The 19,846-nt window shown below is 41.3% G+C and overlaps 1 long non-coding RNA gene and 2 gene segments (V, D, J or C); all 3 read left to right on the top strand.

Moving 5' to 3' along the window:
- LOC128618303 (uncharacterized) overlaps positions 1 to 19,846 on the top strand; it is a 194,429-nt gene that overhangs the window by 128,129 nt on the left and 46,454 nt on the right. The window lies entirely within an intron of this gene.
- Positions 6,997 to 7,639, top strand: LOC128618291 (immunoglobulin kappa variable 1D-12-like). The segment is given in 2 exon segments: positions 6,997 to 7,148; positions 7,255 to 7,639. Coding segments are annotated over 2 exon segments (408 nt in total).
- On the top strand, positions 17,561 to 18,163 carry LOC128618292 (immunoglobulin kappa variable 1-39-like). The segment is given in 2 exon segments: positions 17,561 to 17,701; positions 17,808 to 18,163. Coding segments are annotated over 2 exon segments (408 nt in total).

The following is a 19,846-nucleotide window of genomic DNA, read 5'->3' as shown; positions in this document are numbered from 1 at the left end:
CTCTACTCCGTTTTTTGTTTGCACGTTTAACTTTGAACTATGTTAAAATGTCTGAAATAAACATGAAAACTCGTAGTACTATTCAGACAGAACTGAGGCCTAGTGTACGCGCCACGTCCACAGCCTCGAGTGAATCACCTCCTTCCCATGAATCCGCCTTGCCGCGCATTGACCCCGACATCACCGCCCTCAGGCTCGAGTTGCTGACTTCGCTGAGGAAAGACATTTCCGATATTTTTAAAAAGAAATTCCAGGAGACTCTCTGGGATGCTCTGTCAACTATCAAGCTCAACCTGGAAGCCATGTTTATGTCTTTTACTCACTGTATGTAATTATATTATAATCATTAATATCCTCTCCGGGAACCGTCACCTTATCGATGTGGAGAGGTTTGTGTGTCCCTATGAACCTGAGGGCTGTGTTGTCTGGAGCCTTTGTGCTCCTGGCAGGGTCTCTCAAGGCAAAGTGGTCTCAGGGGAGGGGCCAGACTAAGAATGGTTTAAAGAAACCTTCATGAATGGGATATACCTGTCCCAGCATGTACAGCATGTACAGTCTGTTTTAGCTGGAGGCGCGGATGAGGTCACTATTGACCCAACGATCTCTCAGGTGGTACAGAGACGTGTCCGTGGTACGCGTAGAACAGGATGAGGTACAAAGGAAATCCCGGTCAACCACTGCGCCCGGAGCCATCTTTAGTTGTCTTGACTCTGTTTTGCCACTGGATTATGGTGGTCACCGGGAAGCGAGAGTGAGGCTGATGCTGAGCAAGTCTTCCTCACTTTAATCCAATTCAAGCGCAAGTCGAGTTCCATTTTTGTGTCGTAACGATAAAGTCCTGCGGCGATTGCCGAGCGGCAAAGCGGTAGGTGTGGACACACTGGCAACCGTAGTCGCGGACCTCCACGCAGGCGGCTCGGGACATTGGTCGCTCTTCGCTGGACCCGGAGCAGCAGCGGAGTTTGGTAGCATCCTGAGCATCTGAGCAGCCCTCTTTTGGATCGCACTGCTCACCTCCATGCCTGAGGAAGGGGCTAGAAAAGGTGCCCCAAACATTGTCTGCTTCACCACCCTTCAGCTCACCGCGGTTGTTGGGGCTATAGTCCTGCGGTCTAAAAACAATACAAAAGCATATATACAAAAAAGCAGTTCCGATCATGATTGGGGCTTGGAATATCCATTCTCTGTTAGATGACACAAGAAGCAGTAGACCCGCCAGGAGAACTGTGCTGGTGGCTAAAGAACTTGAACAGTACAAAGTGGACATCGCAGCGCTCAGTGAAACTCGACTTCCGGAAGAAGGACTAATCGAGGAAGTTGGTGCCGGCTACACTTTCTTCTGGAGTGGGTGTCCAAAGGAGGTGCGACGAGAAGCGCGAGTCGGCTTCGCCATCCGGAACGAAATTGCCAAGAAACTCAGCAACCTTCCTAAGGGCGTCAAAACAAATTGAATGATGACAACTCTCGATGACTTTTCGAGAACAAACTGAACACTAACTTAAATGGCAACATTAATGAATAGTGGTCGACTCTTCGTGACACTCTCTATTCAACTGCTCCCGACGCTCTTGGACCCAAGAAACGTGTGCACCAGGATTGGTTTGATGAAAACAATGAGGATATTGTCAAACTACTCGACAGGAAACACCAGCTCTACAAAGCCTATCAATTGGACAAATCAACTGCACGGAAGAACGCTTTCAATGATATTCGCCGTGAAGTGCAATGTAAATTGCGACAGATGGAGAATTCCTGGCTACTGGAGAAAGCAGAAGAAATCCAAGGCTTCGCCGATCGTGGAGAAACAAAGAGATTTTTCGATGCCATTAAAACCCTTTATGGACCTCAACCTATAGGCACGTCACCCCTTCATGGTGCCGACCGGTCAACTGTCATCAAAGAAAAGTCACAAATACCACATCGGTGGGTCGAACACTTCCAACATGTGCTCAACCAACCATCGATTATCAATATGGATGCATTGGACAGGCTGCCACAGGTGGACATCAACAATTCCTTGGATCTCCTACCTTCCATGGAAGAAACTCAAAAAGCGGTCAATCAGCTATCAAATGGAAAGGCGCCAGGCTCCGATGCGATTCCTGCGAAGATATACAAAAGTGCCGGCGCTCAACTTCTCCAGCAACTGACTCTCTTGTTTCAAGAAATCTGGATGCAAGGATGGATTCCTCAGGATTTTAATGACGCAACTACCTATACAAGAAGAAAGGAAATCGTCAAATTTGTGACAACCACAGAGGAATCTCACTTCTGAATATTGCCGGTAAAATTTTAGAAGGATTCTTCTTAACCGTCTTACCACCCATTTGAAATCAGGTCTTCTGCCGGAAACACAATGCGGCTTCCGCAAAGAGCGGAGTACCGTGGACATGATCTTCGCTGTTCGCCAAGTGCAAGAAAAATGTCAGGAGCAAAACGTCAGTTTATATACTGCATTTATCGATCTCACAAAGGAGAACAGAGAAGTGAACCGAGAAGGTCTGTGGACAGTTATGCAAAAATATGGCTGCCCGGACAAATTTATTTGCATCGTCCGAGGATTTCACGACGGCATGCTTGCCCACGTCATCGACAATGGCGTCATATCAGACCCTTTTTCAGTCACCACCGGAGTCAAACAAGGATGTGTTCTTGCTCCAACACTCTTTAGTCTCATGTTCTCCGCCATGTTGTGGGATGCATACAGGGACGAGGACCCTGGCATTGAACTTCGATACCGTAGTGACGGTAAACTGTTCAATCTGCGAAGGCTTCAAGCAGTGACCAAGGTTTCCTTTCAGCATGTGCGCGACTTGCTGTTTGCCACCACCGCAGTGGATATGCAAAGAAGCTTGGACTTGTTCTCCGCCTCCTGCGACAACTTCGGACTAACCATCAGCACCGACAAAACAGTTGTGATGCATCAACCTGCTCCAGGCGCGCCCTACGAAAAACCTTCGTTGCGGGTCAACAACCGACTTCTGTCTGCCGTTGACAAGTTCACCTATCTCGGAAGCACAGTTTCTCGGCATGTGCTAATTGATGATGAAGTGATCTTCCGGATTTCAAAAGCCAGCTGCGATTTCGGACGTCTAAGATCATCAGTTTGAAATTGACCTGGAGTTAACCTCTCTGTGAAACTCTGTATGTACAAGGCCATTGTCCTATCCTCCATGCTCGATGGCTCGGAAACGTGGACCGTCTACCAACGGCACGCCAAGAAATTGAATCACTTCCACCTCAGTTGCCTTCGACGTATACTCGCCATCAAATGGCAGGACAGAATCCCAGACACTGAAGTTCTGGAGCAAACAAAACTACCCAGCATTTTCGCAACGCTGAAACAAATTCAACTGCACTGGGCCGGTCATGTTAGCAGAATGTCGGATACGCGCCTTCCTAAACGTATCCTATACGGCGAACTTGTAGCTGGATTATGATCTCGCGGTGGACAGAAGAAACGCTTCAAGGACACTCTGAAAATGAACATGAAGGATCTCAACATCGATCATAACAACTGGGAAAATTATTGCACAAGGTCAGAACACCTGGTGTAGAGAAGTGAAACAAGGAACCGCAGCCTATGAAGAAAAAAGAATCGATGAAGCAAGAAGGAAGCGCCAAGCCAGAAAACAAACCGGAAGCCAAAGGCCCATACCCCAACACAGGAATCAACCAGTCTGCCCACATTGTGGTCACACATTTCTTGCCCGCATCGGGCTTGTTGGACATTTGCGTGTACATAGAAATGCCGCTCCACTTCAAACTTCTCCATAATGGAGGCATAAAAATGGAAAATTTCGGTCCTCGTCGAAATCGACGGACGAACTCCTGATTCATTAATATGTTAATGAAGTCATGTGAATTGCATTGATGTGTGAAGGTGTTTAGTGTTTTGTGGATCACCCTTCACCCTTCTCATCTCAACCATCAACCATCACCCTTCTCATCTCAACCATCACCCATCACCGTTCTCATCTCAACCATCACCCATCACCCTTCTCATCTCAACCATCACCCTTCTCATCTCAACCATCACCCATCACCGTTCTCATCTCAACCATCACCCTTCACCCTTCTCATCTCAACCATCACCCTTCACCCTTCTCATCTCAACCATCAACCATCACCCTTCTCATCTCAACCATCACCCATCACCGTTCTCATCTCAACCATCACCCATCACCGTTCTCATCTCAACCATCACCCATCACCCTTCTCATCTCAACCATCAGCCATGGCCCCCAAAGGGAAGGGAGTAAAGTTGGATATTTTTGGAGCTTCCTGTTCCATATCATCCTTGTCACCACAATAGCCAGACAAACAGGAACCGCCTCTCTGCATTTTTACCGATTTGATGTGATACATGTTCCAGGTTACATTGTACCATGTTTCAGTGTCGCAGCTCACCTCATACAGCCTTAATAATGTCAGCATGTGAGAAAGTTAACACCATCGTGCCTTGCACTCCCCCCCCCACACTGATTATTGTCACCTGATTGAAGGTGTTTCAGGGGATCATCAAGCTTCTGTTCCAGAGGTAAGTCCGTGAGGAGACAGCAGCTTACCTAACACACCGTCCTGCTTTATTCCAACACCTCCTCCTCCTCTTTCTCAAAAACACACTATATACCTGGAAGTGTCTGGTGCTAGTTCCACACACTGCGTTACTGATCAGGACCCACCCAGTCCCCAGTGTTACACATGAGTTTATATGTTACACACCTTCAGTTATAGTGTTATAATAGTTAAGAGCAGCAGAGTTCACCCCATATAACCTGGGAATGTGCAATACAGTGGATTTACACATGTGACCTTAAACACAGTGTTGATGTCTATTACTCACTGGATTTAATTATATTATAATAATTAATATGATAATAAAGTCATGTAAATTGCACTGATGTGTTTAGAGAGAGTGAAAGTGTTCAGTGTTTTGTGGATCTTTATAATAATCAATGTGAATGTGAACATACATGAGAAATGACAAATTAGGTATGATCAGTTTAATATAATTTAATATAATTTAAATCTGGATCTGATAAAACCGATATTTATCCTTATGTTTGGCTAAATTGTTAAATACTACACTTAAGTTACATGTGAGGAAAAAAATTATAATTCTTAGTCAGAAAAACACAGAAGTTCATTTTCAGTTTAAATTCAGTGTCCAGTTCTGACACCAAGTAGGAACAGATGAAGGAGATGACGACTCTTCCGTACTGTTAATATAAAATAAGTGTGCAGTGTCAGTTTCCTCAACCATAAATCCTGCACTAAAGAAAGACATGAAAGCAGCTTCCTGCTCCACACCCAGCTAAACACACAGAGACAGTTTTAACCAGTAAAACTGAGAGATCAGTGAAGTGAGAGAGAGATTTACATGAAGACGGCTGAGTGATCCTCTTTCTCCCAGAATAGAGCAGCACTTTCACCAGATGTTCAACTTCCTTCAGCCAAACTCACTGAAGCACAACACACAGCACTGAATCTACAGCTAAACACACTCTCTCATCACACTGATAATGACTATTCACTCTAATAAAAGAACACACAATGTCCAAAATGAAGCTTTATTTCAGCAGAGCAAAACTACAGGAAGAGCAACAGGACAGTGAAGAGAGTAAAGACAGAAATGTCAGCATTGTGTAGAATTGAAACTCTATTGTAGATGGATGTGTAAGCAGCTCAGTGTTCAATTCTATCTTGGAGCTGTTAGACTTCACACTGGCTCTTTCTGAACGTGACCGGATGATCGACGTTGTCATGGGAGACCTTACAGACAAACTCCTCCCCCTTTTCCCAGAGCGCTTTGCTGAGGGTCAGGGTGCTGCTGCGTGTGTACCCGTCCTTCTTCTGTTCTTCGGCGCTGGTCAGAACCCCGTCCTTCACCTCTGAGCCGTCCACTGTCCAGCTCACCAGCGCCCCCTGTGGAGAGTAGGCAGACAGCAGGCAGAGCAGCGAGGCCGATCCCTCAGACAGCTGCAGAGAGGAGGGAGGGAGCAGAGACACGGAGGGCTTCACCGTGGGACCGGCTGGAGACCACAAACACACAATAAACACACATTTACGCACGCTTACACAACATTTACTCATCACTGCTGATTCACATTACTGCAGTTCAGTAGAAACATCTGGAAACTTCGATGACCTTCAGCAGCATCTATAAACTCTACCCATAGACATAAAAACAGAATCTAACTCTAAATGAACAGAGACACATGGGGGGCTTCAATTCGGGAGCAGTTTCAGAATCAGAATCGGCTTTATTGCCGAGCGTGCTCACACATACAAGGAATTTGTCTGGAGAAACATCAGTCCATTTGGTTTAAAGTCCACTAACAAACAAAGAGAACATGTGGAAGCCATCAGCTTTAACTCCACACCATAATCCATCTTCTTTCTGATGTAGTGTTCACCCAGTTCTATTCAGTACTGTAACTGCATCCAGTAGTCACACTGTATTCCAACACTGAAACACTCAGTGAGTGTATTCTGTAAATGTTCTGAACTCCAACAGAGACAAAACCGGAAACTCTGCAGCAGCACAAACGTGTTCCAGCAGCAGGAGAACATTTACTAGTTACTCTTTACATCGTGGACCGAGCAGAACTTTGATCAGATTTATTCTGGTGTTGATACTCAATGAAAAAGAATCACTAGACGCTGAACTCAAGGTGAATTTAAACAGCACAAACATCTGGATTTATTCTCTCACTTTTAACGATGAAATATAATCATTACAATCAACACAAACAAATAAATGTATTTAAGATACTGATTTTTTACACACTAACCTTCATAACAAACATTTACAATGATTCATTTTCAACTTTTCTAAAATAAAGAAGAGAGACTTACTGACGATGAGTTTGGTTCCTCCACCGAAAGTCAACCACAGTGATACATTCTAATGAAGCCGTCATACAAAAACCTCTGTTACACTACAGTGACCACACACACACACACACACACACACACGCACACAGTTGTGGTGTTTGCATATGTGTGCTGTGTCAGTGCTGCACACACTTTAAGAGCTGTAGTGCTGATCAGAGTGTGTTCAGTCCTTTCAGAGCCACTGACACGCAGCACAATGATGATGGTACTGATTCTACTGCTGGGGACACTGGGACTCCTCGCTCACCGTGAGACTCTCTCTTTACTTTTATTATTCATACACATCATCACATCACTCTCACACTCATTACTACATTTGTTGACATTATTTTAACTCTGCATCCTTTTCTTTAGAGTCCTTTGGGGAAATCGTCCTGACTCAGTCTCCAGGATCTCAGTCTGTTTCTCCAGGACAATCTGTTACTCTCACCTGTACATCCAGTCAGGGTGTTAGTGGTTGGCTCGCCTGGTACCTGCAGAAACCTGGAGAAGCTCCTAAACTCCTGATCTATGATGCAGCTTCTCGTCAGTCTGGGATTCCAGATCGTTTCAGTGGCAGTGGATCTGGTTCACAATTTAGTCTAAAAATCTCTGGAGTTCGGTCTGAAGATGCAGGAGATTATTACTGTCAGCAGTATAGCAGCTATCCGTACACACAGTGTTATAGCGTGGTACAAAAACCTCCCTCAGCTGTAGAGGAAGTGCTCTGACTCAGAAACACACACTGATCCGAGAACAGCTGCAGAGCTGCTAAAGCTGCACTCCACTGAACATCATCAAACGTGTTGATGTTTAAAACATAATCATTCCTGAAAAGCAGAAAACTCTTCATCAGCTGTTCCTTCTGTGATGAAAAATCAGCTGATGTGTGTAATGGTATATGATGATTTCCACCTTCTGCTAAGAGGAGCAGTGTCTACTCCACACTACTGTAACACACAATGTAGTGCAGGATCTTTCAATAAGACTCAACATTCATTTCTATATTATTCTCTATTTCAATATTCATTTTCTCATCATCTGTAAAGTTTAACCACCAAACAGTCTCCTTTTCTACCCCATAGAAATAAAACTGAATTGAACTGAACACCTTAAACACACATGACCTGAGTTCCTGCTGAAGGAAAAAATCACCACAATAGAACATAAAGCTTCATTTGACTGAAGCTAAATGTGAAGGCAGTTTGATGCAGGTCTACGTGATGATGTAATGATGATGTGTTTAGTTTTAATTGAAAATGCCAGGGTGTTGTGTCAAATATATTCAGTTGACCAGAACACCTGAGCTTCATCATTATTGAATTTTTAACGTTCATTCTATATCTTAGAGCTCCCAAAGATCGAGTGTTGTCTGCTCGAGTTGTCCACAGTTCTGCAGTCCAAGAAAGAACAATACTGTGTAAGCCTTGTAATAATAATCTGAAGTGTTGGCCTTTGCAGTGGAACACGATTGAGTGAAAGTCTCTTTATATCTATGTATATATCTACCTTACTGATAATATGCCTAATAATATTTAGTTTTTAATGTCATTGCTATCAGAAACACCACTCAGAATGGGTTTCCTAACATCTGAATGTGTATGAATGTGTATATTCACAACTAAATCATTTCAGAAACACATCAGATGTGGGCGGTGACTTAAACAACACTAAGAGGAAATGAAAAGTAGATCGGGATTTCTAAGATAAGGCAGAATGTTCTCCTATTTTTGACATGTAATTTTAATCATTTCAGTGGCACTGTTATGAAGGACATTTATGGCAGAGTTATTAATATAGCGAGGTTGTTTGAAAGGAGATTGTGTTAAAAATGATCACACAATCATGATTTCAGTTTGTACATGTCCTCATCACACCGAAAGTAATTCTAGAAAATCTCCCACAATTATTTTAAAACCATGGGACAAATCAATTGTCAAAAACCTCATCTCTCATCTACTCCAACTCCAGATTGCTTGGACTACGGCTGCTTCTAAGGCCAAACAGACTTCATATAAAACCACAATGAACTTTTTCACACTATCTGTTGTGACCCAGATGAGGACGGGTTTCCTCCTGAGTCTGGTTCCTCTCAAGGTTTCTTCCTCTAACATCTTAGGGAGTTTTTCCTCACCACCATCACCACTGGCTTGCTCAATTGGGATAAACCTGCACTTTTAAAATCTGTATCCCGTGTTTATATATTTCTGTAAAGCTGCTTTGAGACAATGTCTATTGTAAAAAGCGCTATACAAATAAAATTGAATTGTACTGAATCATTAAAAAGAACCCTGCAAAGTTCAGGTGATCAGCAAACAGAACAAACTAGGAAAAGCAGGATCTCAGAAAGTCAGAATAACCAGGAGATCACAGTGTGAATAAAGCTTGGCACATCAGGAACAAAGACACTGAATGATACTTCACAGTGACTATGTTTACATGCACATCATCTTTATGATATTACACCAGAATTTGGCAATATTCTGATTAGTATTGAGTCATGAAAACGCCACAGTCCGATTGTGTGATTCAGATTAAGAAAATATTCTGGTTCCCCAAATTCTGATTCTCACTCCTGGAATATGCCCATTTTAATTGGAAATTTGTTGCATGTAAGCCCCTTATTCAGAAAATCCACTGGAGATATATGCACATGTTCAGGAACAGATGCATAGCTGTAGGCTAGGTATTTAGGAATGGCAACTCAGGCATACTTACAACAACCATGTATACAGGAATATACACAAATACAGGTTAAAAATAGGCAGCTTGAATGGCAGTGCAAAAAAATCGGGCTTAACTATCCATAAGCTCATGTATGATGAACACTTAAGTACAGTGAAGCCCTTAAAGTGGCAAGAAGAGAACATTACTCTCAAATTATTAGTGATGGTGCTGCAAATCTCAAGAAGATGTTCAAGACTATCAACAAAATTCTTAAACCTATTAACTCACCTATTTGTTCTTCTGTACAGCAGTGTAATATGTTTCTCAATTTCACTGTGGAAAAGATTGAGAAGATTTATATGTCTATCAGCTCTGTTCCTTTGTCTGTAACTCCTGAGATTCATCTATCTAATTTTCTTTGAACTGTTTTTCTAGTTTTCCAATAGTTACTATTGATTACATTTTGAAATTAGTGATGACAATGAACTCAACTACATGTATTCTTGACCCTATTCCAACATCTGTTCTTAAGGGGTGTCTGTCATCAGTCGATCTCCTCATTTTGAATATTGTGAACACCTCCCTTTTATTGGTATTTTTCACCATGCCCTAAAGCGTGCAGCTAACACACCAGTCCTTAAAAAGCTTGTGTGTGATATATCTGACCTATCAAATTACAGGCCTATTTCAAATCTTCCTTTCTTGGCTAAGGTCCTGGAACATGTTGCTGTTGCACAACTATATTCTCATTTGTGTCTCAACAAGCTTTTAGAACATTTCCAATCTGGGTTAAGACCAGGACACAGTACAGAGACTGCTTTAGTTCGAGTTCTGAAAGACTTGATCGTCTCAGCTGACTCTGGAGCCCTTACTATCATGGTGTTGTTAGATCTGAGTGCAGCTTTTGACACGGTGTGTCACTCTATCTTGCTTTATAGTCTGGAGAGTTGGCTTGGTACCTCTGAGACTGTGCTTAGATCTTACCCTACTGATTGTTCACAGTTTGTTTTCCTGGGAAACAACAAATCTGATATTGGACATGTCTGTCATGGTGCTCTTCAGGGGTCTGTCCTGGGTCCTATACTTTTTAGTATTTATATGCTTCCTCTAAGACAATTATTAAGAAATATGGTCTAGGGTATCACTTCTAGGCTGATGATACCCAAATTTACATCAGCTCGAAGTCTAATATAACGGTCACTTCAACAACTCTCTCTGACTGTTTGCAGGAAATCAAATTATGGATGCACCACAATTAAAAATTTTTATTGTTCCAAGACAGAGGTTCTTCTTGTTGTCACACCAGCAGCTACTCATAACAGTAGAAATTTTCATTTGACCTTGGATAACAGTTCTTCTGAAGCTTGGTGCTATCTTTGATGCTCACTTGGCATTGGATACACATATTAAGAGTATCTCTAAATCTGTGTTCTATCACCTTAGAAATATTGACAGGATTAGGCCTTTCCTCTCATTACATGATGCTGAAAAGCTTATTACTTCATGGACTGATTATTGTAATGCACTTTCTATTGGCCTACCAGCAAAATATATTAAATGACTACAGTACATCCAGAATTCAGCAGCAAGTATTTTCACCTTTACTCTCTCACGTCAGCATGTTACTGGTGTGTTTTGATTTGTTTTTGTTTTTTTGTTTTGGAAGAAGGGACCTTGTGTATTTCTCTCTGGGCACCTCTCAGTGGCCCCTTAGAGATTCTAATGTTTTGTACTTTTTTTGGATTTCTCTTCACAAAGTTGCAGGGTCCATATTGAACGGCATCAATAACTGCCCCCGAAAGTCCTACACAAAACTAAAGTGATGAACACTAACTTTGAATGTCTAATCATGATTTCTTTCTTGGGACATCTTTATTCATTCATCAAGTTATTGTGTAATCTATTTCTTCAGTTAATCAGCAAGACTTTTGGTTTTTGACTCTGGGCAGTAAATAAGAATGACTTTACGCAGAGGCTCTGGCTTTGGGGTTCCCTGGGCCTGTGCCCTGTAGGCCCATTTGGTAATCCATTCTTGCATACACAGCATGTCATAAGACAGACGTGACTGAAAGTGATAATGAAGAGATGGACAAAAAAAACTCCAGTCAAATAAAAGCTACGGTAAGAAAATAATGTTTAAAAACGTTTAAACATCATGATATAACTCCTTTAACTGCATTGTTTAAATTTTAAACCACTGGATGCTCACACCTCGCCCACCCCCTTGATCTTCTGCCTTGGTTGGACCAATTTAATTTTGCACAACTCTCTTATTTTAATGCTTTACTCTAGCTGAGTACTGACATATGATCTTAAAAGGGAAAAAAGCAAGCAGAAAAGAGGAAGGGAAAAACACAAAAGAATAGGTTAAAGGGGTCAGTCGGCGGGGGACAGGATGATGGGCGTGCCCTGGGCCTGGCAGCATCTATTAGTGACTGTCATGGATCGGTAATTGAGATGGAACAAGTGCAGGAAAAGATAAAAAAACATTTTATTAAAGGAGGCAGACAGACAAATCCAAAACGTGAAACAGAGGTGTAGTTGAAAACAGGCAATGGGTCGGGCGATCGGCAAACAGGCATAAACTGGGCTAATCAGGAATCAAAATCGAGGTCACTAGAAACGAGGTCAAAACACAAAACATGAACAGGGAAACAAGAGGCGGAAAACAACAGCGTGGTATCTTGGAAACTAATCTACGTTTAAACTAAACAATCTCACTTTCGAGTTAACTATCTACTATAATACTCCGTGCCATGTACTGCAAGGTGAGGGGTATATATCGCAAACATAATCAGCGTTAAGTGCTGACGGCTGAAACCAATGTAGACACACCCTCGAACAACAACCAATGACAAAATAGAGAGAAGACAGAACAAACGAATGCACATGTCCACAGTAAACACTGTCACAGTCATCAGAGCGTGCGCACTCCTGCTCTCTGAGCCCGCTGCAAGCTGCAGCGCTGTCTAAAGGGGAGATTGTGACACTGACCTACTCATTGTGGAGTAACTGATGCTCTTGACCTGTATCTGCATGATTTTATGCATTGTGCTGCTGCTGCCACATGATTGGCTGATTGGATAACTGCATAAATGAGCAGATGAACAGGTGTTCCTATTAAAGTGGACGGTGAGTGTATATTGTTTGAAAAGTAAAGGTTTTTTTTTTTGATGATGTGGAGCATCCACCACAAATTCATATGAATGAGTTGTTACTATAGAAACAATAATGTATTAGAATGAGGACATTAGTATAAACCTTGCAGTCAGAACTGCTGTTACAGAAAATAAATAAATAAATAAATAAATAATAAAAAATAAAAAAGTCATACACTATATACCTGGAAGTGCCTGGTGTTAGTTCCACACACTGCTTTACTGATCAGGACCCACCCAGTCCCCAGTGTTACACATGAGTCTTTTGAGTTACATGAGTTACACACCTTCAGTTATGGTGTTATAATAGTTATAATATAATAGTCCATGTGTGCCCTTAAACACAGTGTTTATGTCTATTACTCACTGGATTTAATTATATTATAATCATTAATCTGATAATAAAGTCATGTTGATTGGATTGATGTGTTTAGAGAATGTGTTTAGTTAAAGGTGTTTAGTGTTTTGTGGATCTTTATAATAATCAATGTGAATTTGAACATACATGAGAAATGACAAATTAGGTATAATCAGTTTAACCCGTAAGAACCAGGACCCCTTTCTCCTTATAGGAAAAATATGGGGGATATGAATCTGACCAAATGGACCACATAGAACACTGAAATTATTTTTGAAATACAACCCCTCCTTGTGAGAGATCTGTAATGTTACATGTATGTCACGTTGGGCATTTATAGTAAAGTTTTTGATGTTACATATATGTTACATTGGGTGTTTATTCCTCAAACGGAAAAAAAACTGTCATTTTTTTTGCTTAAAAACACAGATTTTCCTGTTTATTTGTTTTCACAATAAAATGATTACTTTGCTGTGTAAGTATAATAAACAAAATCAGAAATAATACAGTTTTAGCATCTTATTTGCTTTTCCACAACATATTTTAAAACTACATAACTGTGACCATTAGGTTTAACAACAACTATTTTTTTGTCAACAGAGTTGACACTGGTTTCCCTTTTTATTAGCTTTTCCACAACATATCTCAAAACTATAACTTTGATGATTATAGTTATGTAGTTATACAACAACTTAATTTGACAAAACAACTTTTCCACCATGTTCACTATTATCGAACCATTGTTATCACCTTGTTAAGCATTCTTGGAAATTTAGCCTAGCGCAGATGGAAATATTTGAAGCAATTTCTTTCCTCAGTAAAGCAAAGATGTACATCACATTTCTCACAGACAGTGGTGGTTACTTTGCAGACTTTGCAACGGCCACACGTGTCACATTTCGCAGGCCAGTGTGCAACCCGGTTGGTGCGAACATCATCTGGTACTCCAAAATGAACTCTCTTGGGTGGTGGTGGTGATTGTGAACATGTGTCGTGAACTGTTGAGCGACCTCTCTGTGAACTTAAAAGAATCAGGCTAGTGGCAACCTCTGCCTGGAAGCTCCTTTGTTTCAATGGCTTTTGGACACCAAGTCGTTGAGATTAATGGTGGTAGATCAAGCACGCATTAACAAGGCCCAACATGATGGTTTGCCAGAAAAAGGAGTGGTACCACCTACGTGATCTCATATGGCATTTGTACCTCATGACACATGCATCAAGGGGGTCTATTCCCCCCACGAATTTGTTGTATTCCTTCACAATGTGTGGCCTGTTGACCTCCACAAAAGCTTTGTCAGATTTGCTCCAGCGTTGAACTTTGTCTTGAGGCTGAACTGCACAGTAGGATGAGATCAGGGTAACAGATTTATTGTCATACCTTCTGACAATGATCACGCTTTACTCCTTCTCCACCATGGCATCAACAGATCCTCTGTCTTACTTGGCAAGACTTCTCTCATCTTCAATCTGACAACCAGCTAAGCGATTGCAACGGAGTGTTCCTACAAAGTAGATCTGTCGCTGAAGAAGCTTGAGAACCAGTGCTGGAGAGGAAGAAAAATTGCCCGCAAATACTTTGTAATTTTGTTTTGATGGGAGAGTTTCACACAGCTCAACCACAATGTCACCTCCTATGCCAAGTGGTGTTCTTTCCCCAGTGCCACCTTGATAGACCACAGAATCACATAGGATTGCTCATCAATAGAGTTGTGCTATTCTGGGCCATGTAGTCCGTGTTAGTTGGGACGTGTAGTCCGTGTGAGTTGGGACGTGTAGTCCGTGTGAGTTGGGACGTGTAGTCCGTGTTAGTTTTGGATGTGTAGTCCGTGTTAGTTTTGGATGTGTAGTCCGTGTTAGTTGGGACGTGTCGTCAACCAGGCAGACCATCATTTTATAAATTATGTCATGGTAACACAAAACTCACACATGGTCACATGACCTAACTGTCACTTAGGGATTTCCTGAGTTGAAAGTCAGGGATAAAGCTTCAAAAGGACCTTTCCAGCTCATCCCGGTATTTGTGACACCTTTGTCAGAACCGTGGGTTCTGGTGCTAGTTCCACACACTGCTTTACTGATCAGGACCCACCCAGTCCCCAGTGTTACACATGAGTTTATATGTTACACACCTTCAGTTATAGTGTTATAATAGTTAAGAGCAGCAGAGTTCACCCCATATAACCTGGGAATGTACAATACAGTGGATTTACACATGTGACCTTAAACACAGTGTTGATGTCTATTACTCACTGGATTTAATTATATTATAATCATTAATATGATAATAAAGTCATGTAAATTGCATTGATGTGTTTAGAGAGAGTGAAAGTGTTCAGTGTTTTGTGGATCTTTATAATAATCAATGTGAATGTGAACATACATGAGAAATGACAAATTAGGTATAATCAGTTTAATATAATTTAACACAATTTAAATCTGGATCTGATCAAACCGATATTTATCCTTATGTTTGGCTAAACTGTTAAATACTACACTTAAGTTACATGTGAGGAAAAAAATCATAATTCTTAGTCAGAAAAACACAGACGATCATTTTCAGTTTAAATTCAGTGTCCAGTTCTGACACCAAGTAGGAACGGATGAAGGAGATGACGACTCTTCCGTACTGTTAATATAAAATAAGTGTGCACTGTCAGTTACCTCAACCATAAATCCTGCACTAAAGAAAGACATGAAAGCAGCTTCCTGCTCCACACCCAGCTAAACACACAGAGACAGTTTTAACCAGTAAAACTGAGAGATCAGTGAAGTGAGAGAGAGATTTACATGAAGACGGCTGAGTGATCCTCTTTCTCCCAGAATAGAGCAGCACTTTCACCAGATGTTCAACTTCCTTCAGCCAAACTCACTGAAGCACAACACACAGCACTGAATCTACAGCTAAACACACTCTCTCATCACACTGATAATGACTATTCACTCTAATAAAAGAACACACAATGTCCAAAATGAAGCTTTATTTCAGCAGAGCAAAACTACAGGAAGAGCAACAGGACAGTGAAGAGAGTAAAGACAGAAATGTCAGCATTGTGTAGAATTGAAACTCTACTGTAGATGGATGTGTAAGCAGCTCAGTGTTCAATTCTATCTTGGAGCTGTTAGACTTCACACTGGCTCTTTCTGAACGTGACCGGATGATCGACGTTGTCATGGGAGACCTTACAGACAAACTCCTCCCCCTTTTCCCAGAGTGCTTTGCTGAGGGTCAGGGTGCTGCTGCGTGTGTACCCGTCCTTCTTCTGTTCTTCGGCGCTGGTCAGAACCCCGTCCTTCACCTCTGAGCCGTCCACTGTCCAGCTCACCAGCGCCCCCTGTGGAGAGTAGGCAGACAGCAGGCAGAGCAGCGAGGCCGATCCCTCAGACAGCTGCAGAGAGGAGGGAGGGAGCAGAGACACGGAGGGCTTCACCGTGGGACCGGCTGGAGACCACAAACACACAATAAACACACATTTACACACGCTGACACAACATTTACTCATCACTGCTGATTCACATTACTGCAGTTCAGTAGAAACATCTGGAAACTTCGATGACCTTCAGCAGCATCTATAAACTCTACCCATAGACATAAAAACAGAACCTAACTCTAAATGAACAGAGACACATGGGGGGCTTCAATTCGGGAGCAGTTTCAGAATCAGAATCGGCTTTATTGCCGAGCGTGCTCACACATACAAGGAATTTGTCTGGAGAAACATCAGTCCATTTGGTTTAAAGTCCACTAACAAACAAAGAGAACATGTGGAAGCCATCAGCTTTAACTCCACACCATAATCCATCTTCTTTCTGATGTAGTGTTCACCCAGTTCTATTCAGTACTGTAACTGCATCCAGTAGTCACACTGTATTCCAACACTGAAACACTCAGTGAGTGTATTCTGTAAATGTTCTGAACTCCAATAGAGACAAAACCGGAAACTCTGCAGCAGCACAAATGTGTTCCAGCAGCAGGAGAACATTTACTAGTTACTCTTTACATCGTGGACCGAGCAGAACTTTGATCAGATTTATTCTGGTGTTGATACTCAGTGAAAATGAATCACTAGACGCTGAACTCAAGGTGAATTTAAACAGCACAAACATCTGGATTTATTCTCTCACTTTTAACGATGAAATATAATCATTACAATCAACACAAATAAATAAATGTATTTAAGATACTGATTTTTTACACACTAACCTTCATAACAAACATTTAAAATGATTCATTTTCAACTTTTCTAAAGTTTGTTCAATAATCAAATTAATAATAAAAATAAATCCATGAATTTATTTGATTTTAAATAAAGAAGAGAGACTTACTTTTCACGATGAGTTTGGTTCCTCCACCGAAAGTCCACCACAGTGATACATTCTAATGAAGCCGTCATACAAAAACCTCTGTTACACTACAGTGACCACACACACACACACACACACACACACACACACACACACACACACACACACACGCGCACAGTTGTGGTGTTTGCATATGTGTGCTGTGTCAGTGCTGCACACACTTTAAGAGCTGTAGTGCTGATCAGAGTGTGTTCAGTCCTTTCAGAGCCACTGACACGCAGCACAATGATGATGGTACTGATTCTACTGCTGGGGACACTGGGACTCCTCGCTCACCGTGAGACTCTCTCTTTACTTTTATTATTCATACACATCATCACATCACTCTCACACTCATTACTACATTTGTTGACATTATTTTAACTCTGCATCCTTTTCTTTAGAGTCCTTTGGGGAAATCGTCCTGACTCAGTCTCCAGGATCTCAGTCTGTTTCTCCAGGACAATCTGTTACTCTCACCTGTACATCCAGTCAGAGTGTTAGCAATGAGCTCAACTGGTACCTGCAGAAACCTGGAGAAGCTCCTAAACTCCTGATCTATGCTGCAACTTCTCGTCAGTCTGGGATTCCAGATCGTTTCAGTGGCAGTGGATCTGGTTCACAGTTTAGTCTAAAAATCTCTGGAGTTCGGTCTGAAGATGCAGGAGATTATTACTGTCAGCAGGATTACAGCACTCCGTACACACAGTGTTATAGCGTGGTACAAAAACCTCCCTCAGCTGTAGAGGAAGTGCTCTGACTCAGAAACACACACTGATCTGAGAACAGCTGCAGAGCTGCTAAAGCTGCACTCCACTGAACATCATCAAACGTGTTGATGTTTAAAACATAATCATTCCTGAAAAGCAGAAAACTCTTCATCAGCTGTTCCTTCTGTGATGAAAAATCAGCTGATGTGTGTAATGGTATATGATGATTTCCACCTTCTGCTAAGAGGAGCAGTGTCTACTCCACACTACTGTAACACACAATGTAGTGCAGGATCTTTCAATAAGACTCAACATTCATTTCTATATTATTCTCTATTTCAATATTCATTTTCTCATCATCTGTAAAGTTTAACCACCAAACAGTCTCCTTTTCTACCCCATAGAAATAAAACTGAATTGAACTGAACACCTTAAACACACATGACCTGAGTTCCTGCTGAAGGAAAAAATCACCACAATAGAACATAAAGCTTCATTTGACTGAAGCTAAATGTGAAGGCAGTTTGATGCAGGTCTACGTGATGATGTAATGATGATGTGTTTAGTTTTAATTGAAAATGCCAGGGTGTTGTGTCAAATATATTCAGTTGACCAGAACACCTGAGCTTTATCATTATTGAATTTTTAACGTCCATTCTATATCTTAGAGCTCCCAAAGATCGAGTGTTGTCTGCTCGAGTTGTCCACAGTTCTGCAGTCCAAGAAAGAACAATACTGTGTAAGCCTTGTAATAATAATCTGAAGTGTTGGCCTTTGCAGTGGAACACGATTGAGTGAAAGTCTCTTTATATCTATGTATATATCTACCTTACTGATAATATGCCTAATAATATTTAGTGTTTAATGTCATTGCTATCAGAAACACCACTCAGAATGGGTTTCCTAACATCTGAATGTGTATGAATGTGTATATTCACAACTAAATCATTTCAGAAACACATCAGATGTGGGCGGTGACTTAAACAACACTAAGAGTAAATGAAAAGTAGATCGGGATTTCTAAGATAAGGCAGAATGTTCTCCTATTTTTGACATGTAATTTTAATCATTTCAGTGGCACTGTTATGAAGGACATTTATGGCAGAGTTATTAATATAGCGAGGCTGTTTGAAAGGAGATTGTGTTAAAAATGATCACACAATCATGATTTCAGTTTGTACATGTCCTCATCACACCGAAAGTAATTCTAGAAAATCTCCCACAATTATTTTAAAACCATGGGACAAATCAATTGTCAAAAACCTCATCTCTCATCTACTCCAACTCCAGATTGCTTGGACTACGGCTGCTTCTAAGGCCAAACAGACTTCATATAAAACCACAATGAACTTTTTCACACTATCTGTTGTGACCCAGATGAGGACGGGTTTCCTTTGGAGTCTGATTCCTCTCAAGGTTTCTTCCTCTTAACATCTTAGGGAGTTTTTCCTCACCACCATCACCACTGGCTTGCTCAATTGGCATAAATTTGCACTTTTAAAATCTGTATACCTTGTTTATATATTTCTGTACAGCTGCTTTGAGACAATGTCTATTGTAAAAAGCACTATACAAATAAAATTGAATTGAAAAAGAAAAAAAGAACCCTGCAAAGTTCAGGTGATCAGCAAACAGAACAAACTAGGAAAAGCAGGATCTCAGAAAGTCAGAATAACCAGGAGATCACAGTGTGAATAAAGCTTGGCACATCAGGAACAAAGACACTGAATGAT

The sequence above is a fragment of the Ictalurus furcatus genome, chromosome 14 (genome assembly GCF_023375685.1).
Source record: "Ictalurus furcatus strain D&B chromosome 14, Billie_1.0, whole genome shotgun sequence".
Taxonomy (NCBI): domain Eukaryota; kingdom Metazoa; phylum Chordata; class Actinopteri; order Siluriformes; family Ictaluridae; genus Ictalurus; species Ictalurus furcatus.
The sequence above is the reverse complement of the archived record's forward strand: the minus strand, read 5'-3'. Positions and strand labels throughout refer to the sequence as shown.